Source organism: Aricia agestis, chromosome 11 (genome assembly GCF_905147365.1).
Source record: "Aricia agestis chromosome 11, ilAriAges1.1, whole genome shotgun sequence".
NCBI classification, from domain to species: domain Eukaryota; kingdom Metazoa; phylum Arthropoda; class Insecta; order Lepidoptera; family Lycaenidae; genus Aricia; species Aricia agestis.
This window is the reverse complement of record NC_056416.1, coordinates 9,263,175-9,288,511: the sequence shown is the minus strand read 5'-3', so window position 1 is coordinate 9,288,511 and position 25,337 is coordinate 9,263,175. Positions and strand designations below refer to the sequence as shown.

General features: G+C 35.5%; 2 protein-coding genes across 2 annotated transcripts in view; one reads left to right on the top strand and one right to left on the bottom strand.

The window, feature by feature from the left end:
• Positions 1-16,477, bottom strand: part of LOC121731894 — a 34,165-nt gene extending 17,688 nt beyond the window's left edge. Inside the window, exon 1 of the mRNA XM_042121569.1 lies at positions 16,308-16,477. The gene's annotated coding sequence lies outside the window, so the exon portion shown is untranslated. The remainder of the gene's footprint in view (positions 1-16,307) is intronic.
• Positions 8,661-11,371, top strand: LOC121731875. Its single transcript, XM_042121549.1, has 6 exons — positions 8,661-8,666; positions 9,610-9,882; positions 9,978-10,070; positions 10,251-10,521; positions 11,031-11,062; positions 11,330-11,371. Exons 1-6 carry the CDS (start codon positions 8,661-8,663, stop codon positions 11,369-11,371), a joined length of 717 nt encoding a protein of 238 aa, XP_041977483.1.
• Positions 16,478-25,337: the final 8,860 nt, after the last annotated feature.

Below are 25,337 nucleotides of genomic sequence, written 5' to 3'. Positions count from 1 at the left end.
AGTTCTGCAGCATATGCTGTTAAAAAAATCAGAGAAATAACTGATGTAGAAACAGCGCGACTTGTTTACTTTAGTTACTTCCACAGCATTATGTCATATGGAATCCTTCTATGGGGAAATGCAGCGGACATTAATTCAATATTCGTGCTGCAGAAGCGAGCCATACGTTCTATTTATAAGATGTCATCGTGTGAATCCTTAAGAGAAAAGTTTAAGGAAATAAATATTCTGACCATCGCATCTCAATATGTCTTGGATAACGTACTGTATGTAAGAAAGAACTTAAATAATTTCAAAAAGAAAAGCGACAATCATTGTTTTAACACTAGGAATAAGAACAAATTAGAAATACCAGTGATCAGACTTAGCAAAGTCAGCAAATCTTTTAAAGGCCAGTGTATACGCCTGTACAATAGAATCCCAGAAAACGTTCAAAATCTCTCTATCAATAAATTTAAAAATGTAGTAAAAGAACGTTTGTGTACTAAAGCTTATTATAAAATCAATGATTTCATCGACGACAACACACCTTGGGAATAGGGTGGTTCTTACAGGCTACTAGAATATCTATACTAATATTATAAATGCGAAAGTATCTCTGTCTGTCTGTCTGTCTCGCTTTCACGCCAAAACTACTGAACCGATTGTAATGAAATTTTGTACACAGATAGTCTAAAGCCTGAGAAAGGACATAGGCTACTTTTTAACTGGAAAAAGGGGTTGTAAGGGGGTGAAAATGCGTAAATTTGGTCAAATTAAGTTAGTTCCAAAAACTCAAAATAGATGGCGCCAAGAGTCCCCTAGATCGCGCTATCGCTTGCTCATGAGTATTTCTATAAGAGGTGGTACCCTGTAGAAATACGTTTTCCGATTCTTTCGATTGTTATAAGTACACGTTATTAACTAATAAGTAATAACTCACCTACCAACTTAGATATCAAATTCAAAAACAACAGCGCCAAAAAATTTTCTACACAGATAGTTTAAAGCCTGAGAAAGGACATAGGCTACTTCTTACTGGAAAAAGGGGTTGTATGGGGGTGTTTATGCGTAAATTTGTTCAAATTAAGTTAGTTCCAAAAACTGGAACAGATGGCGCCAAGAGTCGCCTAGATCGCGCTATCGCTTGCTCATATGTATTTCTATAAGAGGTGGTACCATGTTGAGTTAATATTTGCGATTCTTTCGATTGTTATACATGTTATTAAATAACTCACCTACCAACATAGATATCAGAAACAGTCTGTCTACCAATAATAAATAGTTTATGGGCATTGGGCAAAGCTAAGGTTGTGTAATGCATTATGCAGCTAAGTTGTGTAACGCTAAATAAGCTTTAAAATTTGGTATAAAAAGTTTAATTAAGTAAAAAAAAACATATTATGTGCACAGTACACGGCTGTTTTGGGTATTTTGATTTAAGAGGTACCAGGGTTTTAAAAAGCTTTTGACACCAATTTTGTTGACACCGCGCGCTATAAACTGAAGTCCACGCGGACGAAGTCGCGGGCAACAGCTAGTTTTTCATAATTCCTATTGTAAATAGCTCTTAGTGATAATATTGTTATATAACACAGTCAAATTAACTAGACGCATGGTGATGACGTCATTACGAAGCTTGCATATACATTCCAGTGGTGCGTCAGGTTAATGTGACCGTGTTGTACTGTATATGTTTTAAATTGTAATTTTCCATCTTTTTAGTAAAAGATGGCCCCGTGCGAGTTTCTTACGCCGGTTCTTCTCGCCGGGTTAGTTCCCGAACCGGTGGTAGGCACCGTAGTATCGACGTTCGGTAAAGTTTTTGTAAAAAAATTACTCCGAATAAAAATATTTTTGATTTTGATTTTTGATTTTGATATTTCACCCAGTAAAATGTTCACGTCGCACATGTTTAACAATAAGCTGACAGACGCTACAGCTGAACAAAAATGACAATGTTGGCGTTGCGTTCGTTGACGCATTCAATTATTGAATGCGTAAAATAATGTGCGACGAGAACATTTTACTGGGTAGAATATGTGCGGCTTATTTCGTCATAAGAAATTCCAGAAAAAAAGAGATACGGTCAGAGCGCATGCGTCGCGGGCATGCCTCACGTGCGCTGTTGACTGCGCTATGACTCATGCCCTTGATGTACAAAAAAAGGCACAGTGTGGACATAGCATTCGTAGACAATGAACATCAAAATAAAGTAGTTCATTGTTTACCTTTTTGCTTCGTACAAAATTCTTAAAAAAATTAATTTACCTACCTATCTCATCATCTAGATTCTAACTAAATATCTAGCTATACATAGAATCTACATTTTTTAGGGTTCCGTACCCAAAGGGGAAAAACGGGAGACCCTATTACTGAGACTTCGATGTCTGTCCGTCTGTCTGTCCGTCTGTCTGTCTGTCTGTCTCCAGGATGTAACTCAATAACTGACTATAGCTAGAATTCTGAGATTTTTACAGATTGTGTATTTCTGATGCTGCTATAACAAAAAATACTGAAAATTAAATAATACAACAAACGTGATTTTGTGACGTGACCTACTTTAGAAGTTAGAGGGGGGAAGGGGGGGAGAATGCGGACTGCGGTTCACAGACTACATCTACTTACCAATTTTCAATAGTATAGCGCTTATTGTTTCGGAGAGAAGTGGCTGTGACATACGCACGGACAGACAGACAGACAGACATGAGGGATCTATAAGGGTTCCGTTTCTTGCCATCTGGCTACGGAACCCTAAAAAAGATAGTATTATTAGCTGTTGTGATTGCGAGTTTCTTACGCCGGTTCTTCTCGCCGGGTTAGTTCCCGAACCGGTGGTAGGCACCATGTAGGACATTTTGAAAATATTTTAAATTTATTCAGAAATAAAAGAGTTTTGATTTTTTTGATAAGTCAACCTAACAGCGGAGTTCAATCTGAAATTGTAAAAACCCTCTTTAAAATATACAAAAAGCAGCTATTAAGGCTTGTTTATTTTCTATGATTAGCTCATATTACCTAATGCTGTTGAAATACTGTAAAATTAAAATGTTACTTAAATAATGGTAGGCGACTTAAGTTAAGTACCTACCTAATATTAAAATATTCAAATGAATTACTAACCTACGATTTACGAAGGACGGTGCTATTGAATATTGCGTAAAGATTTAAAACTATGGAAATTGCATACAAAATTATCTGCAATAATAATAATGATTAATGCTTTGTATGTGGACATAATATACGTGCAGCATATTACGTATTAATTCAGAATCATCAAGATTTGCTTGATGATTCTGTTATTTAAGCTGTTTCTAGAGACTATCCTCTTGTATCTAAGCTTTTTTTTTATGAAATAAGGGGTCAAACGAGCAAACGGGTCACCTGATGGAAAGCAACTTCCGTCGCCCATGGACACTCGCAGCATCATAAGAGCTGCAGGTGCGTTGCCGGCCTTTTAAGAGGGGATAGGGTAATAGGGGAGGGTAGGGATGGGAAGGGAAGGGAATAGGGGAGGGTACGGAAGGGAATAGGGTAGGGGATTGGGCCTCCGGTAAACTCACTCACTCGGCGAAACACAGCGCAAGCGCTGTTTCACGCCGGTTTTCTGTGAGAACGTGGTATTTCTCCGGCCGAGCCGGACCATTCGTGCCGAAGCATGGCTCTCCCACGTCTATTTGCTTGCATTAGGACTCATATTGTATTTTATTTTAAGACTTCTAGACATGATTTTATAGTCAAAATTAGGTAGGAACTACGCGCTGCAAAAATACATTATATTATAATATTTGAGGTATTTTTAACGTCGAGGCCTACCGAGACCAAGGATGACGGCGAACTATTGTAGTTTTTTTTTGTTTTTTCAAAAATTTTAAATCCTAATAAATAATTTATGAAACATTTATTTATAAATTATAAGTATATAACATAAATTATTGTAAAACCAAGTACCCGCTTCATCGCGTATATTCTCATAATAATTTTTAGTCACTGGTTTTTCCACAGAGAATTTTGGGTAAACACGTGGAACTTAAAAGCTTTCTCAAACAGTCGCTCGAACTTGAATTAATATCAACGACTAGACGTTCCGCGCGGCTTCGCCCGCGTAAATTAGATATTTCACAGACAAAGGACTATGCCCAAAAAAAACCCATAGTCGATTAAAATAATTTATGTACAGCAAAGTAGAGCATAATTTATAGTAGATTGAAAATATGCAATTCATTTTTTTCTAAACCATAACCGAAACCGATAATTTGGAAAAATAAATCTGAGATACACAGTGTGGTATCTACTTCGAATCAACTAGTTATTTCCTTTGTTTTTGTGATATTTCTCGTGAAAGCGATGTTGATAGACAATAATGTACAATTAAATAGAAAAAAAATCGGCCAAGTGCGAGTCGGACTCGCGCATGAAGGGTTCCGTACCGTTATAGAGCGACAGTAGGGAAAAATTGTTTTTTGTATGGGAGCCCCCCTTAATTATTTTCTTTTAATCTTGCGATTAAATATTAAAGTACACACATAAGTGAGGATTTCGTAAAAAAAACATGTGTCTACATAATATAGCCATTATAGATTAGGAGCCAAAAAGGGCAAAAAATCACGTTTGTTGTATGGGAGCCTCCCTTGAATCTTAATTTTATTTAGTTTTTAGTATATGTTGTTACAGCGGCATCAGATATACACAATCTGTGAAGATTTCAGAAGTCTAGCTATAGCGGTTCTTGAGTAAGAGCCTGGAGACAGACAGACGGACAGACATCGAATTCTCAGTAATAGTGTCCCGTTTTTACCCTTTGGGTACGGAACCCTAAAAAAGTATGTCAAATATAATATATTTTAAGAATAAACTAAATCACAAGTGGCTTCACTCTACATCCTCTATCGGTTGTATATCACGGGGGTGCTCTAAGAAATTGTTCGGAATCATACCACCTGCAACTTTTCGCCATCGTCCCACGCGAAAAAATGAGGATGGTATATCTCATCACCTTGATGAGTGGCAGTCTTCCACCATGCGTATTTTGCGTAACTTTCTGCTGCGCACTGTAAAACTCTGAAATAAACTGTCACTATATTTTCAATACGACCTGCAAACCTTCAGAGGCCGGCAAGTGGCAACGTACTTGCAGCTCTTCTAATGTTGCGAGTGTCCATGGGCGACAGTATAGTTGCTTTCTATCAGGCGACCCGTTTGCTCGCCTGATAGAAAGCAACTAAACCCCTTATTTTATTTAAAAAAACGATCATATAACCGATATCGTGTACTTAATAATCCTAAAATAACAGTACATATCGCGGGCTTCAAGCCAGAGGGGCGTATAAGCAATACCCCTACTTTTCAGGAGACAGAAAAAACTCTCCAATTTTTTTTTCAGACCATTTCTGTAACTGAAAACTTGCATTATACTATGAAAGTACTTCTTTATTACCGTGAAATGCTCATTTTCATTGTAAGTACTGAAATACTCAAAATATTGCGCTTACCTCTATTTGGTTCGATATTTTTAGAAACATCGCGTGTAATTTTTTAAACCAAAATACTTTTATCTGATGGACGCATAGTAAAAAAAAATTAAATGATTAATTATTTGAAAAAAACATTCAAACTCAGAATAGGTATTGTAAAGTGACATGAATAAATATATTTTCATATAGTTTATAGCAGTATTTCTTCCATTTTTTGAGATTATACGACCATCTAGCTTATCAAAAATAAAACCGAGGGTTGTTTCAAGGCAGACGTAAAGGTTTAATTTTGATGGTTTTATGGAAGGGAAGTGAAACTAAAATTAATACACGTAAATAGTTCAAAATATTATTGTTTAAAAAATAAAACATTTAACAAATAAACTTAAAAAAAAACAATAACTAAATAATTTTCACTCAAAATTACAACAATAAGGGCCTGTTTCACCACTTTCTGATAAAGTGCCGAATAGGCTATTCACAACTTTTTTGACAGATTTTCCATAGTTCATCTGTCAAGTTTAGTGATGGATAGCCTATTCGCCACTTATCAGGAAGTGGTGAAACATGCCCTTATACCTGTTTAAAATACTTGACAAACAAACTTTGAAAAAAACATTGTATCAAAATGTTCACTTATAAATTACAACAAAAATATTTATTTTTTGGCCCCAATCAGCATTTGTGAATTGCAAAGATCGTTACAGAAATTAAAACTTGAGTAAGTTATATTATTAAAAAGTAATTAACAGCATAATCCGCTAAAATAATTTTAAAAATGGAAAGTCTGTCAAGAAATTAAAAAGTGGCAACATCGTAGTGTCATCCCTTTTTTCTTAGATTGATTTGAAAGGGATGGCACCACGATGTTGCCACTTTTTAATTTCTTCACTTTCTTGACAGACTATATAAAAATAACAAACTAAATGACTAAATATTATTATCTATTAAATGTATAGTACTAATTCTTTTTCCCTGACCGATGCCTTAAAAAGGATGCTCGTGTTGCAGATAATTCCAATTCATCATCATTTTCACGAGGCAAAGTTTGAGGTATTGAATTCTTGATACAGACTGAACGGTTAGCTTTTCGTAAAAATAGTGATGGTTTTTGGGTATCGTCCCAACCTGGCACATTGCCATCAGATCTAAATATTTTAGCCATTAAAAAAATGTTCATGGTATAGTTTTGCAAGACACGAAATCATTTATGCTCGTGTTGCAGATAATTCTAATTCATCATCATTTTCACGAGGCAAAGTTTGAGGTATTGAATTCTTGATACAGACTGAACGGTTAGCATTTCGTAAAAATAGTGATGGTTTTTGGGTATCGTCCCATCCTGACACATTGCCATCAGATCTAAATATTTTAGCCATTAAAAAAAATGTTCATGGTATAGTTTTGCAAGACACGTATTACGTTCTGATCTAGCGATTCCTTTAATTTTACTTCTTTATAAATATATACTATATGAAAATGTATTTATTCATGTCACTTAACGATACTTATTCTGAGTCTGAATGCATTTTTCAAATAATTAATCTTTTTTTTTTTTTTCTATACGTCCATCACGTACGTCTTTTTAGCATGTTTTTTTTGGTTATGAAATACATTTTGACAGTCGTATGTACATACGCCTATACTGCACGACATTTTATGGGTAGGTCATGTAAAAATCGATTAACGTATGTGTATACGTCCTTGTGGTCTGATACACAATTCGTCATTCGTCGTTACGACCGCTGTACGTCTCTCTGGCATGAAAATAAATATGTGACTTCAATTATACGCCTAAAAATATATTGTTCATATCTTTTAAACTAATTTACCTACCATTATGAAAAAAACAGGGAAGGTGTATTGGTAAAAATAAAAAATATTGGCGAAATAAAAAAAAACGCATTTTTTTCTATACGCCCTTCTGGTTTGAAGCCCGCGATATTGTATATAGATTATTTTCTATACCAAACTAACATTCTATACTGTCAGATATAAAAGTGATAAACATTTAAACATTAAATTCATAAATACATAATTACAACACAGTACATCTATATTAAAAATGTTTTAACGACGTACTAAGCGCCACATTATCGTTTGTAGTCATCGCGTCGCGTCGTCCTGAATATCATATAGATTCCTATAAGAAAAGTCAAATAGTTACGATCGTTTTTAAAGTACTTGGTGATTGTTTAATCCAAAAAGGACATTGTATTTGGGATACAGTATAAGTAGTCTACTATGCCACATATAAATGGTTTTAATCGATTACGGGTTTTTGGTCCATACATTTTTGGGCATTCACCTTAGACACAAAAAATAACCTATGATCCTTCACTTGGTCTACTTCTTATCTGTGCCAAATAGCGGAAAAATTGCTCCAGCAGTGCCCTTTCAAATAATTTCCTCCGTTTTTTTCTATATTTTCCTCTATTTCTTTGCTCCTATTAGTCTTAGCGTGATAAAATATAGCCTATAGCAGCGGTAGGCAACAGGCGGACCGCGGTCCGTATGCGGACCGCGAAAGGTCGAATCTCGGACCGCGAAATATTGGAATGTATTTTATATCAAGTACCAATTAATACATAGATAAGGTATACGTAATACCTTTATTAATTAAAATAATATTTTTAAGCTACATAGGACAAGTGTGTTTTTTTCTGGACCTCGTAAAAAATTTCCCACAGTATCCGAACCCCACCTAAAATTACTTGCCGACCCCTGGCCTTACTCAATAAATGGGCTATCTAATACTGAAAGAATTTTTCAAATCGGACCAGTAGTTCCTGAGATTAGCGCGTTCAAATAAGCCCTTTCAAGTAATTTCCCCCCGTTTTTTCCACATTTTTCTCTATTTCTTCGCTTGTATTAGTTTTAGTGTAATAAAATATAGCCTATAGCCTATAGCCTTCCTCGATAAATGGGCTATCTAACACTGAATTAATTTTTCAAATCGGACCAGTAGTTCCTAAGATTAGCGCGTTCAAACAAACAAACAAAGTAACAAACTCTTCCGCTTTAGAATATTATTATAGATTAGTATAGATAGTAAAGATTATTTCTAATGTATAGGTATAACAAAACAAAGCAGCAATACATTAGGGTGTGTATGAGTCCCCTTTATAACTAAATAGAGTCCACTGTGAAAGTAGCAGAGCTGAAAGAGTAAATATTATTTATTTTTATTTTTGTATAGACAAACTCATGACGGTGGGCCACTAGCCTATACAAATCACAAAAAAGTTCTTTCAGCACTCCTATACTTATTCATAGTGGACTCATTATAAGGGCCACAGACATTTTACAACCTGTATTTTTCTTACTTAGTCTTAAGAATAGGGATATCTGTTATAGGCACTCCTATTTCTTTTAATGAACATAATATTCTATAAATATTGTTTTGATAAAAAATTCTTAATAAAAGACTCATTATATTCATTCTACTTAATAAGTTTTTTAGGGATATCTGTTAATGGCACTCCTATTTCTTTTAATGAAATTTAACATATTCTTTATAATATAATATATTGTTTTGATAAAAAATTCTAATCAAAAGACTCATTATCTTCAATCCACTTTATAAGTTTTTTTTCCGTCTAGACTTAAACTAATAAGATATATGTACCTATAAAAATATGCGACAATTAAATTGTTATTTGTCCATTATTTATCTTTGATATTATTTAAGAATGATTAAGTTATTATCGCCGATGAATTGATCTTTATCTTTGATTTTATAGATATAAAAATTATATAGATACTTAGCACATTTTTAATTTTTAGTACAAATTGTAATAAAATAAATTATATTAGGTATGTTTTCAGATTAACATTTCCCATATCCATGTCACAAATAGAACAATCCATATTTTAGGACCATCAAGTCTAAGTATGAAATCCTTTCTATCTCTGTTAGGACTTTCGAGATTTTTCGCAAATAAAAATGTTGTTCGTCTTATCAAAATGAAGGTACTCACAAAAAATTAGCTTGATAGTAATAAAAAAAAATGTTCTAGGGCACCCGTACCTACTCTTAAGGCCCTAATGCCCGTTTTCACCAACATCACCTAAACGGTTACCTAAGTAAGGGTCCCTTAATTTAAGGGACCCTTCAAATCATCCCCTACCTTGCATTCCGTTTCACCAACCTAAGGGCTACCTAAGTAAAAAATATTATGCTCAAATAAAAAACAGTACAAGTCAAACAGGGGGTGGCCCATTAATTTTAAAAATTGACCCTGTACTGGAACAGGTTTGTGCTATACTTGGGCGAGGGTGCACAGGTGTGTTGGGAGTTCCAGACTGTGATGCTGAATCTGGACAAGAACAGACACTTCCTAAAATCATTTGTACCCAAAATGAGCATTTTGAACCTGCAGTCGAAGTACCAAAAGTGCAAACAATTGTCGAACCAAAATTGCTTGAGGTATATTAATTTGCGTTCTTCAAAATAACTCTTAAACAGATGATAACAAAATACTATTAATTTTATAACCTTAATGAAAAAAAAATATTTTTCAGACACGAGAAGAAACTTTTTGTAAGAGCCAGCCGAATATTATAGAGGGCATCATCAATATTGATGAAAACTTAACTGTAGAACCTAAGGGTGATGTAAGTAGATATAAACTTTGTATATTATATTTTGTAAATAATTAGTTCTACATTCTCCCTCCACCCGTCCATCAATGGGTTGGAAAGGTCAGGTAAATAAGCTTTTTTAAGTTTGAATGATGCTATTCTACTCGGCCGGAAACCTCGCGGCTTATTAATATATTTTATTTTATTTCTTAGGGTGCCCAAGAAAAGCAGATTTTAATAAATAGAACTCCACTGTGGTCACGAAGGCGGCCTCAGATACAAAATAATAATGAACGTAGCGAGGCAACTGCTACAGTTTCCTATAGCATTCAAAATGTGTATAAGAAAAGGGAAACTGTGGAGGACCTTAAGGAACAATTATTAAGGGAGGAATTAGAATTTAAGAAAAAATTGTACCAGTTACAAATAGAAGCAGCGACAAGGGAGGTGGAAATTAAAACTGCGATTTTGGAACAAATTAGAGGTAAATGCTTATTTTTATTGTTATAAAATATAATATTATAATCATACAGTTAGAGACTGACTCAATCAATCTTCAAAGTATTGAGTCATCTGACTTCTTTGAAAGCCATAGACAGGATCATTAAATATGGCAATCGGTGGACGGGCAATTTGATCGTCATTAATTAGACGTTCTAAATTTGGAATCGAACCGTCCTTTATTGGATCATCTTCTTTTCGAATTATACATATGTTATGTAAAACACAACATGCCAGCATAACACGGATACGAGTAGCTGTTTCCAATCGTAGTCTGATACCCACTGCTAGCACTGGAAATCTTCTTTTAAGGACTCCATATTGTCTTTCGACTACATTTCTTGTTTTAATGTGAGCATCATTATACTTTTGTTGACCACGTGTAACAGGATTTAGATAAGGAGTCAAAAGATGGCTCTGTAAAATATATAATAATGTCATATCAGTTATAACTTTTAATAAATTACCTAATAAAACTTTTATTTGTTTCAGGTGGAGGTTTCTCTTTGAATAATTTATTTGGAGTGCAAAATGAAAAAAGTAATGATTAAAATTTTACTATTATTTATAAAAAGTCATAGTTTTATTTTACCTTCAATGGATATCCACTGTCTCCTAACAAATAATTTCCTCTGTATTCACCTACTTCAAACTTTGAATATCTCCGACTACTTTGGTATATGGTAGCATCATGAGTTGATCCAGGCCAGCGTGCCACCACATCAGTCATCAATAAATTTGCAGTGCTTATTGTTTGCATATTAATGGACATATAGCCTTTTCTATTTCAGAATAGTTCGGCATCATCTCCTCCTATAATTAAGTACAGATAAAGTTGCGACGGTTTTTGAAAAGTTTTTTGCTGACATTCCGGTCTCAACTACAAAAAATCTAAATTCCTCACCAGAAGCTGCTGAAAAGCTACTCAGAGACAATGTAAAGGAATGTGATGTCAATTTCAAGTTTAGGGAAATTAGCCCTAGAGATATTATTGATACCTTTAAATTGTTGAATATTAAAAATACTACTGATCTCTGGGGCATGTCTACAAAAATTATTAAATCGATAATTGACATCATAGCTCCTCATCTGGCAATAATTTTCAATGACTGCATTAAGAGTGGTGTTTTTCCTGACTTAATGAAGCACAGTAAGGTCGTACCTTTATTTAAAGCGGGAATTAAATCAGATCCGACTAATTACCGGCCTATTTCGATTTTACCGACTCTTAGTAAAATATTTGAAAAAATAATTTTACAGCAATTACTGTTACATTTTAATTTAAATAATTTATTACACAATAACCAATACGGTTTTACTAAGGGTCGTTCCACAACGGATGCTGGTATAGGTCTTCTTTGTAGCATATTTGAAGCTTGGGAGGAGTCACAGGATGCCTTAGGTATTTTTTGTGACCTCTCTAAGGCATTTGACTGTGTCGAACATGCTACTTTAGTCAAAAAATTGCACCACTATGGCATAAGGGACTCAGCACTCAGCCTTTTGACTTCTTACCTCAAAAATAGGACTCAAAGGGTTGAAGTTAATAGTAAAAGATCCAATGGGACCAAAATAGAATTAGGTGTACCACAGGGATCCATTTTAGGACCATTTCTTTTTCTCATCTACATTAATGACTTACCTTATCTAGTTAAGGATAATGAGATAGTACTTTTTGCTGATGACACTTCACTTATTTTTAAAGTGAAGCGACGGCAGTCAAATTACGACGAGGTAAATAGTGCTCTCTCAAAAATAGTACATTGGTTTAATGTTAATAACTTACTTTTAAACTCTAAGAAAACCAAATGTTTAAAATTTACTTTGCCCAATGTTAGGCAAGTTAAAACCAATTTACTATTAAATGATGAGAAAATGAATTTGGTGGACTCCACTATATTCTTAGGCATTACATTAAATAGTAAATTACAGTGGGGTCCTCATATTGCTAATCTTGCAGGTAAGCTCAGTTCTGCAGCATATGCAGTCAGAAAAATTAGGGAAATTTCTGATGAAGACACGGCAAGACTAGTTTATTTAGTTATTTTCACAGCAGAATGTCTTATGGTATCCTTTTATGGGGAAACGCTGCCGACATCAATACAATTTTTGTGCTGCAGAAGCGAGCTATACGCTCAATTTATAAAATGTCAGCTTTTGAATCTCTGAGAGAAAAGTTTCAAGAAATTGGTATTCTAACTGTTGCTTCTCAATACATTTTGGATAATGTATTGTATGTTAGAAAGAATTTAACTAAATTTAAAACTAATAGTGATAGTCACGGTAGAAACACTAGAAATAGGCACAAGCTGGAAATACCAGTGATCAGACTTAGCAAAATAAGTAAATCTTTTAAAGGTCAATGTATACGCCTTTACAATAAAATCCCGGAAAACGTTCAAAATCTATCAATTAATAAATTTAAAAAAGTAATTAAAGAACGTTTGTGTGCCAAAGCCTACTATACGGTCAAAGATTTCCTAAACGATAGCACATCTTGGGAGTAGGATGGCTGCTTGCAAGGCTGCTTCTACATTTATTATATGTGACTTACAATTGTGTATTCATATTGTATAGATTAAGTTATTTACATTGTAAATTTTATTTTTTTAAAAGACAAATTTTCCACTTTTTTACTAAAAAGTGGCCCCGTGCGAGTTTCTTACGCCGGTTCTTCTCGCCGGGTTAGTTCCCGAACCGGTGGTAGGCAACATGTAGTTCAACATTCTGAAAATATTTGATTCAAATTTATTCAGAAATAAAACAATTTTTATTTTATTTTATTTATTTATAAATTTTTAAAAAAATCTAGTTCATATAATTAAATGGGACACGAAATAACCTGGTGATTGAATTTTTATATGTGTACAGTCTATACATCCTAAAACATTGTTGATTAATGAGTTGATTAATCGGAGCCACAGATTTATTTCTGTAGTAATGGCAAAAACAAAGATAAGTTAGTAAATAGAAAGTTTAGCAAGTACAGGTAAATATAAATAGGTACCTTGGTGGTGGTACACACATCATGCAATGTTATCAGATTCACTATAATGAATAGGTACTTACTTGTCATTGTGGAATTCTAATAAATGTTCAATCTTTTGCAATATAAATATAACACTCTTTTTTGACAACCTGTATCTTATGAAAAAGTCTTTTTCATCATATTTTACAAAATCTTTTGATCTATTACGGTAAATACGAGGCCGACTAAATAAATTTCGGTTACTTAATAATTCTATATCTTCAATGGCTTCTAAATCTTCAAATAAATCGTGATCAATATCCATTTTTATCTTATTTAACTGTTCGGCGCAATGGATGATTCACAAAATAACCTAAAAAATATACGTCACCTAAGCTTTACGGGGTCGTCAATTCAACCCCTAAATTATAAGGGTCCCCTAATGGTTTAGGTGTCACTTAAACGTCGGTGAAAACAAAACTTGCGTTAGGTGCCCCTTATATTGGCTTAAGGGACACCTAAATTTTAGGTGGTGTTGGTGAAAACGGGCATAAGTTCAGCAAACCTTATGTACTGTGGACTGTAGTGGTCGTGTAATATAAGTAAACTGGATAATGATCCCTGCAACTCCTTTGCGCCAAAAATCGTTTATCAAGAGGAAACCTAAAATTTTTTCGCAACAACAACTATACTATATCTTATGTCTTTTCCCGGGACTCAAAGAACGCAATTTCATCAAAATTGGTTTAGCGGTTTAAGCGTGAAGAGGTAGACAGACAGATACACTTATAGTAACATACAACCAGACAAATTGATTCATTTAATTTGTTCGCGTTGTGTCAAATAGGTCGTGACTCGTGAATCGTGATCGACCGAACGCAAAGCAAGTAGCAGCTCTGAAAAGCGAAAATTTTTGGTCTTTAAGCCCTGCTACTTTCACAGTGAACTCTCTACAAGGAACACGTACACACCCTAAAGTATTATGACTTATTTTTGTTACACCCTGTATATCAGCCCACCATCGGCCTATGAACCAATTTCCTTGAAAGTACCTCAAACGATTACAAAATTCGTACTTTCAACGATGATAGTCACGTGGTCTATATGAGTCATTAGGCGCTATAGCTGTATAGTAGGTCGGTACCAAGTGCATTGTTTGCTTCAATTGTTGCTACGATTCGCGCGTATAAAAAGTCTTTCTTAACGATTAAATGTTACCTTGTCCTGCATAGCTAGCACAAGCACGTAGACAAACGAAAGAAACTAAATTTTGACAGTTTTACCGGAAAAACTTTGGAGAAAAAGTTTCTTTCGTATCTCGATTATCTTCCGCTTTTGAAAATCTATAAGTCAAGCATGACGAACCGCTTTTGACATTTAGTTTCTTGATATATATATTTTTTTATTATGGCATTTGGCTATAAAACCATGGCTAGTGTCGAGTAAATGGCGCAAATTCAAAAAATCGATGTATAGCAACCCTGTCTATAGAAGGAATTATAGTTTTGATCTACAAACTACGAATAATAAAGTTCCTTAGTTTTTATTATTCGTATTTTGTAGATCAAAACTATAATTCCGGCTATAGACAGGGTTGCTACACGTCGATTTTTTGAATTTGCCACCATTTAATCGACACTGGCCATGGTTTTATAGCCAAAGTGCCATAATAAAAAAAAAAGAATCAAGAAACTAAATGTCAAAAAAAATAATTGCCGTTGCTATAACGGTTGCTATGGAAAGAGTTTCTTGTCTTTGTCCACTGAAACTCAAGTCGACGGGTTGCGCCATGCTCAGGAAAAAGATATGTAGACATGGGAAAGAAACTGCCATTACTTTCTTCCGAAGAATCGACTGGGCAACGGCGTGCTAGCTATGCCTGATCGCATTAAGGATGAATCCTTGAGTTTACTTCGATTTAAATTTAATGTGGAGTTATCACGTAGTAGGAGCAACAGACGATAAATATATAGATAAATCGCGAGGCACACTACAAAACTGTGTCAAGATTCAATTTAGAGTTCGGACACGCGAATAATTTATTCGTAATTTAAATAAATATTATTATTCATAAATCATGTAGCTTCGTATTAGTAAAATATCTTATTGTTGGCTTGAGAATCATAAAATATTCATTTAATAATTTTTGTTCGCGTCTTCGCCTATATGGCATAAGGGTTTCTTTAATAGTTATTAAAGAATCATCACCTATAACCCTAAGTAGTTCTATTTCCAAATTTAAAATGGATTAATAATGTATGTGAAGCGAATTCAAAATACAGTAAAATTTTTGATTATGATTATGATCCAATGGAAAACCTTTTTGCTTTTCTTTAAATCAATATAAAATATATTTATCAGCCAGGGTAACCGTACATTTTCAAAAAAACTATCCAATGTCAATTTTTACTTATCAAAACCATTCTACAATTTTGCAGTAGGAGACAGATATTATATTATACTTAATATACAGATAGAAAGACACACCTCCGAGTTTCTAATACTTAGGTATGTATTAGTACGGACTTATGTTCAATGTTATAACTACTTATACCTAAGCCCAAGCATATTGCTTAGAAATTAAAACCAAAATTGCAAAAAAACTTCCATGATTGCGATTTTAATACAGAGGAATAATAGCAAATCAACGATTAAACAGATTATGGAGGACTGATAAGAATAACACTCGAGTACAAGAGCACGATTAAAAACAAGCATATTGATAATGGTATCTACTTTGTTAACAAGATTGCGGAAGAAAAATCTAACGAAAAGCTTAAAGATAACACTCTCCCACTTACTCTAATCCTTGAAGGAATTTTCTCGAACGTTCAAAATATTCCAGTGAAATAAATCCAAAGACACGTTTTTAATTTGAAAATCTCCACAGTTTTTTTTTTCAATCCGTCCTCCGCGGCGCATGCGCTGCGCACGCGAGTTTCTCACTAACTAGTAACTGCGTCTCTACAACTGTACAACAGTATAGAGCCTGCAGAGAATACGTTCAACAACAAACAACGGCCTTGCCAAAAATTCCTGATGCTGTATACAACACGAATTTACGTGCATCAAATATTTGGTTTAGCATCAAAATTACATAGCGCCGAAAAAAAATCCGGGAAATGTAATTTTCTTTAAACTTTTCCTTGTTTGGTTCAGCCAAATAGTTAGATGGAGTCCAAAGCGTAGAGTCACTACTCTTCTGGTAGTCTTAGATATTTCTATAGAAGAAGAGGATAGAAAATTTTAAGATGTGTAGGTAAATAAAGATCTGATGTTATGAAAACACTCTTTATTTTAATTTTAAACTTTATTTGCTATCTTTCGATGAAAACTATTCATGATGACTTGGCCTGAGAATTGTGAGTAATAACATACTAGAAACTAATATTAAGTTGATCAGTCAGGTAAGTAAGGTAGACGATTTCTATTTTGACCGTCTCATTTAATTTACCTACTAACATTTTCATACTGTAACAATGGTAAAAGACTGGCAAAATTATCTAATATTCGTTTAACTCAAACTATAAATGAATACGCCAATGCTAGAGATAGGTTTAGGTAGTATTCAAGCAGCCTGACACTTCTCACATAGTCTAGCTAAACTGCACATAGTGGACTCATAGACATTTCCTAAAAATGATGTAGAGCTAAAAGAATTTTTTACAAGTCATTTGATAAAGAAGTTTATCAAAAATCCGGTAATAGGAACCGGAAACCGAAATGCGTCAGCAATTACCCGTGACTCAGAGAGAGGACAACACACACTCATTATAGTCATTATCAACTAACGCCCCTAGTTTACGCCCGACTGATAAGGTAAATGTTTATTTTTTTCTTCCCAGTTCATTACTGTTTACTACAATATTATTTATTCCGTAAATAGAATGATAAATGGATGAATGCTGTTGAAAATCCAAACTAAATATAAAATGGGAAAGCGTTTGTTTGTGTCTTAACGCGCAAACCGCTGATTTTAGATGCAATTTGGCTAAGAGATACTCAAAAGTCTAAACCAAATTGCATCTAGCGGTTTATGCGATACTCAAGCCAAGTTGCTCCGTTTGTACGTGAAAACATTATTATTATTAATAAGTCCATGACAGTTTTTAAGTTTTGATCTGCCCTACTAGACAAGTGGCAAGCGATTATCGTAAACGCTAACAAAATGTATGCGATTTGACATAAGCCATCACTCATCCATCGCTAGCGAATACTAATGTCAAATCCCATACATTTTGTAGCGTTGGCGTTGGCGTTTACGGTAATCGCTTGCCGCTTGACTAGGCCTTCTGTTCTATCTCAATTACAACACAATACATAATAGTCTGAAAAACTATAGAAAGTATTTATTTTTAACTGTAAGTTAAATTCTATTATATGTATAAAATGTATTTAGCACAGTTTGACTAAACACTATGTACTCAACGACACCGTTACCGGTCCACATAAACCTTATAAAAGTATATGTTTGCTTGCAAATTAAGGTAGGTATTTGCTCAATATATGGTCACGTAAATAATACTTAATATTCAACGGCAAAGATACATGAGTTAGCATAACCAGTAATGTGCGATCATGTGACTTCTATCTAGGTTTTCGTAATCATTTTCAATACCAAACTTAAAATCATGCTTTGTACTTACCAAAATATATTGTTTGTCAAATTGACTACAGTCTACAGCAGGGGTCACCAAATGGCGGATCGCGGTCCGCATCCGGACCGCCGACCCATTGTGTGCGGACCAAGCATGTTCGAAGTTGAACTTCGTTAAAATAACTTTTCGGTCTCGACTTAGTCATGAACATCTCCGATTTAATGTCAATAGCTTGCACCAATTTCACTCCAAACATCCGAGAGATAATTATCTAGATTAATTGACACTTTTCTCATTGATATCCAAAATATAAACCTTTGTAATTTCCGTAATTACCTTTGTTTCATGATTTTTTTTTTTATAAAATGTGTGGACCACGAAAGTCATTTCAATTCTTAAAATGGACCCCGAGCAAAACTAATTGGTGACCCCTGCCCCCTGGTCTACAGCATAAGAGATAGAATGTAAAATGTGTTCCCAATTCACATTATGCATTCTACCTGAATCTAAGTACATGCCCAGTTAACTACTAACTAATAGCTACGATTAAAAGGCAGGCAAAGTACCAGCAACTCTTCTGATGTTGCAAGTGACCATGAGCGACGGTAATTTCTTTCCATCAGGTGACCCGTTTGCTCGTTTGCTAATTTTACATAAAAAGCAGATTTTGCTTCAGACCTACGATTAGATACTGGGTACTGGCCACTGGGTGGGGCTGTGTGTGTCTATAAGTTGTGAGGCGTCGTTGCGAGGAACGTGTTTTACAAGAACCAATAGAATCGTTGCGTTAAACGTGGTCAGGTAAATAAAGCGTTTCTATTGTTTCTTAAAAACACATTCCTCGCAACGCAGCTTAGATCAGCTCCGGTGGAAACGCAGCCTTATCCGCAGTGGAAATCCCCAAATCACCGCGGAATGCCAAAAGGCATATCTGCCCCCCGATGCACGATCGTCGGAAAGATCTCACGTGAAAAGATTTCATACAATAGTCAGTACAATAACTTGTTAGTCTATAACACTAATTATTATCTAACAATAATGACTTATGTATTATTCTTATTCAACATCTTTTTTCCTTGTTTGTAGCCATATTGTTTTTACCAGTTTAGATACCTAATAATTTACGTGGCGTTTTTGATACAAAGATAAGCCTAGAGGCGGTACCTACCTATTAACTGCATTAAAAAAATCAAAGTAAGTAAGTATTTATGTCACAATAAATTAAACTAGGTAAGTAAGTTTGACGTGCAGTTTGACGTGGGAGAGTCATGCTTCGGCATGAATGGGCCGGCTCGACCGGAGAAATACCACGGGCTCACAGAAAACCGGCGTGAAACAGCGCTTGCGCTGTGTTTTGCCGAGTGAGTGAGTTTACCGGAGGCCCAATCCCCTACCCTTTTCTCTTCCCTACCCTCTCCTATTTCCTTCCCTACCCTCCTTTATTCCCTTCCCTACCCTCCCCTCTTACCCTATTCCCTCTCAAAAGGCCGGCAACGCACCTGCAGCTCTTCTGATGCTGCGAGTGTCCATGGTGACCCGTTTGCTTGTTTGCCCCCTTATTTCATAAAAAAAAGTTATTTAACATTTTTCTGAGTTAGATATTAAAATACTTATATAGAACTCAGAAAAACACTAGTTCTAAAGAGTGCAGATAGATATTGCAGTTGCGTTTATGCAATAGTTATTGGTCCATTTTTCTGACAAGGTTCCTATGAACGTGGCGTGCCACTTTCTCGGCGGATGTCGTGATGTCGAAAGTTGCTCTGTTGACTTTGGACCAACTTGTTTCTAGTCGCGGTGAGCCTGATAAAATGAAACTAGAACGCCTACTGTGGATAAAGATTAAGTAAATTTTCTTCCTTATCAACCTCTGTCATACAAACTATAAAGATATTTCAGCACGAATAGGTTAATTTGAAGGTACCAATTCTGAGACCTTGCAGAAAAACGGCTTATAATAACGTCATTGTTTACGCCTAGGGGGATTTAAAGTCCAGGGGCTCGATTCTGACACCTCGAATTGGTTCGATCCGAACGACATGCCCAGAAAAAACCTATGACCTTCTGAGTCGCCTGAGGACTCGGGGTCGGGGTTTATACCGACCCCGAGTCCTCAGGCGACTCAGAAAAACTTTGCGACTGTTGCTGGTCGCCCCGCACCTCCCCCGCGGGCGAAAACTAATGGGGCGAATGAGAGCCGCAAGGCTTCGAAGAGTTGCGAGACTGAGAGCCGCAAGGCTACGAAGAGCCGCAAGGTGGAATCTTCTCGGCTTGGCAAGGACGAAGGCAGGAGGTGCGATGAGGAGGGCTTCATACTGGTGGAGAGGAGGAAGAAGCCCGCCGCCCGCAACCATCGCGGCACCGCACCATATGTACCTGAGCTGCGTCTGCGGAGCGAGGTCCCCGCGACGCCCCTGTACATATCCCGCCTGCACTGGTCCATGGAGGTCCAGGATGTCGTGGACTACATCCAGAAGAAGACGACACTGCGCCTGAGGGTCGAGCGTCTGCAGTCTCGCCACAAGGTTAACTTTAGCTCCTTTGTAGTGAGAGTACCGACGAATCTTCTGTCGACTTTCGAGGCGCCGGAGTTCTGGCCGATGGATGTAGTCTATCGGAGGTTCCGGGGGAGACTCCGGAACGAAGCGAGTCACGTCGCCGGCAAAATGTGACAGTGTTAGTTTTTAAGTATATATAAAATATGTATGTTGGTTTTTAAGGTATTTATTATATAATTATATGTATGTTAGATTTAAGGTATTTGTTATATGAGCCTCTGATGCCTGAATTAAATGATTTGATTTGATTTGATTTGATAAAAAAACTAAATATCCCGCTCAGTTTTAGCCAGCGAAGAGGCTTCGCTAATAGTAGCTTGACCATTCACGACACAACACACATTTCTATGAACTCTACATAGAGCTCACACACAGAATAACAATGCAACATTCTTCGTATCAACATGACAATGTTAGTTTATGATACTGTCTACTCCGTTACTAATTTTACTACGGAGAACTTTGTGTCAATGGCATAAGAACTACATTGACAGAAACTTTGAGCACTACCTGTGCACAGTTCAGTACCTACTTCCGCTACCTGCATGGCTTCAAACAAAATGTATACGGATTACGGACTGCTAAGCCGTTGATTGCATGATATATTTTTTGTTTTAATAAAGAATTTCATAAGAAATTGCTTCTTTTTCTAAATTATATAATAACACCTTAAGTAGAGCCGCTAAATTGGTGAACTAAGTACTAATAATTTAGTTTAGAAAACCACTTCCTTCTTCAGAAATAATATTACTATCTTATATAAAAAATTATAATAAGGATTATCAGTTACTTCCAAAAAAAACTATTAGGTGTACATGTGGTTACATAAGATCCAATCAACTTCTAAATACCTGCATATTACTAAATGATTTGCAATAATTATTTCACTTGAAAAAAGTAATAAATGTATTATGTAAATACTTATTTAATATGAAATCGGTGTAAGAACATTTTTCAGATTAGATACCTATTATCATATATTTTTGTGGTAGCGCGAAGTATCACGGGGAATGCACATAGTAATATGTATATTCAACATTGGCAAAAATTGAAACATACGAGATGAACCCGGTGAACTTTGTATCGCTTCCCTCCTAATATAAACCTTCCTTTTTTGCGTTGGGGAAATACGCATCCCCGGCGCGGCGGTCTGGGGAGGGCCACCGGGGTATGTGGGACTCCCTGGGGGCGATGAAGGCCGCGCCCGGGCATACCCACTCAAACCCCGGTGTTCCTGCTCTTCCGCTTCAGACAGAGCCACGGGATACGCGGAATACACAACCGCGACCCTGCCAGCGAATATCCCTAGACTTCCACAACCACTTCAAGACTAAAATATATATATATATATATATATATATATATATATATATATATATATATATATATATATATATATATATATATATATATATATATATACAGTGTATAACAAAAATAAGTGATAATACTTTAGGGTGTGTACGTGTTCCTTGTAGAGAGTTCACTGTGAAAGTAGCAGCGCTGAAAGACGAAAAAAAATTTTCACTTTTGTATGGGCAAGAGCCCGAGCGTCACGAGTTTCCCAATATAAAAGTGAAAAAAATTTTTGGTCTTTCAGTGCTGCTACTTTCACAGTGAACTCTCTACAAGGAACACGTACACACCTTAAAGTATTATCAGTTATTACTTATTATATACTTACTATATACAGTTTGTAACAAAAATAATAAAGTATTATTTTTGTTACACACTGTATATAGTAAGTATTGAGTACAATATAATTATTGAATAATAATTATTTAAATTAATTAAATAAATTTACTAACCTAACGACTTAAAAACTGAACGTAAGATAATACCACATCTTATAGAAAGACTTTTGGGCAAGCGTTAGCGCGATGTAGAAGACGCACGGCGCCATCTATTATAGATTTTTGGAACTAACTTAATTTGAACAAATTTACGCATTTTCACCCCCTTACAACGCTTTTTTTCAGTAAAAAAGTAGCCTATGTCCTTTCTCAGGCTTTAGACTGTCTGTATACAAAATTTCATTACGATCGGTTCGGTAGTTTTGGCGTGAAAGCGAGACAGACAGACAGACAGAGATACTTTCGCATTTATAATATTAGTATAGATGACGTCAATGAGTACCTAACTGCATCAATTAAGCGATATGGTAATTATATGTAGTTAATAGTTTTTTTATCTGTGGCAACGTGTTGGCCTGCAACAATACAAATAACAATAATAATTATTATTATTATCTACTATTTATCGTTTCATGCATGGATGGATAAAAAATACATTTTAGATAACTTCTTTATTCCAGCAACTGATCGTTTTAATTTAGAAGTCAAGGGGCTAATTTTTACTATTAAGGCAGGGATTAATCTCAATCAAAAACGATAACCTTGCACACAACCAAAGACCAAGCGTATACGCATCGCAATAAGATTCATTTTAGCTTAGCATAAAACTGTAACAACTCTGGCGGATCTTCGCTATTTTTCATGTTTTTTTTTAAATATCTTTGGAAATAAATATTAAGAAACAAAATTGTTCGGTTAAAGAAGTTTTAATATAGATTTACTAACAATTTATTCAAATAAAATGTATAATTATCCTAGTTAATACTTATATTTCGACGAAATAGAGTTTTTTCAGAGGTGAGTTTGTAAATTAATTACAGCCAAAGTATTACGTTTTATTAAAATGTTTATGGTTTAAGGTATTTTAAATATTGTGCTTTATATCTCATATTTTTTAACACTTCGTTATTATATTGGAACTAGGTAAACCGGGAGACACGGAATAACAAATTGGGGTTTATCCTCGCCTTAATACGACCACGTTTCTAATTGTTTTCGAATGTAATAGGTCTACCAGGATCTGATGGCAAATTTGGATGGCAGATTTTTTAAAATATCCTTAATCATTGGATAAATTTTTATATTTACATGTTTCACACACAGAATCAACCGCTATAAGGAAAAAAAGGATCAAAATGTTTTATTCCGACTACCCCGGTATTGCTAGAGTCAATTTCTTTTCTCGCTTTTCGCCATCAGATTCTGGTAGACCTATAATTGTTTTTTATCACCTGTCACTTCAAATAAAATCGGAGATTTTCGAAAACCGTAAGCAAACTACTTTTACTATCATTTAATTGTTAAAAATTAATTGTCTTATCTAGCCTATTCAATATTTAAATAATTGGCCAAGTGCGAGTCGGACTCGCGCGCATAGGGTTCCGTACCATTATAGAGTAAAATTAGGCCAAAAATTGTGTCTTTTGTATGGGAGCCCCCCTTAATTTTTTATTTTATTTGAATATTATTATAAAATAGCTTTTGCCCGCGGCTTCGCTCGCGTGGAATTCGAAAATCGTGTACAATACGAATATTCTTGCAAATCTCCTTTAGAAACATGATGTTTTTCCAAGACCAAAAGTAGCCTATGTTACTCTCCATCCTTTCAACTAAGTCGATGCCAAAAATCAAGTCAATTGGTTGCTTCGTTAGGCTGCGAAGAAAGGACAAACAAACAAACAAACAAATACACTTTCGCATTTATAATATTAGTATGGATAGCTGTTTCCCGCGACTTCGTAGGCGTTAGCATAGTATAATAACGGAAATGGATAATTCTCTCCTTTTTATGGTCCCTTACTCAAATGGTAAAAAACGGAACACGACTACAAAGATATAATATCAGCCTTTCCGTAAGGCCGGGGGCAAAGATCCCCGCATATTAATATAATGACACTCGAAAACTGTATCTTTAGTTTAGGTTACAATAAATTTACTTTTAATTAATAACTTACTTTGTTGCTAAAAAAGGAGAATTAAAACTCAATACTAATGACGTGACGCCATTTTGCTTAGCAACATTACCAGGAATGGGGGGAGGGGGGTTTGGGGGGTGGAGGGGGTATAATATCAGCCTTTCCGTAAGGCCGGGGGCAAAGATCCCCGCATATTAATCCAATGACACTCGAAAACTGTATCTTTAGTTTAGGTTAGAATAAATTTACTTTTAATTATTAACTTACTTTGATTCTAAAGAAGGAGAAGTAAAACTCAACACTAACGACGCAACACCATTTTGCTTAGCAACATTACCAGGAGGGCTGCGCCCCCCAAGTAAGGGCAGGGGCAAAATCTCCCGCATATTAATCAAACGACACGCGAAATCTGCATGTTTAGTTACCTTTACAACGCAACACCATTTTGCTTAGCAACATTACCAGGAGGGGGGGGGGCAGCCCCCCCCCCCCTTCCTGGTAAAGTTTGATACAAAATCTGTCCCCTCTTTGGCCCCCTTTGAGGGGTGGGGGGAAAAATTTTATACATCAGATGTGAAGTTGGAAGAAGACAAATACATCTGCGAAAACCATATTCAAATCGGATCAGTAGTTTTCAGGTTTATGTAAAAAAAAAAAAAAAAAAAAAAAATAGTTTGTTATTATTTTAGCAATATTCCGCGAAAACAACTTCCACCTTTTTAAGTAAATGAGTGAGTGTACGCATAGGCATGCGTACAGCACCTCCCTCCTCCCACACTGCCTATGCGTACACTCGCATGCAAGAACTTGCAAACACCACCACCACACAAGCAATAATGTTGGCAAATCCGTGCAAGGCCCCTCACCACCATGCAGGTTGAAAACCTCGACGCGCGTTTCGCCCCA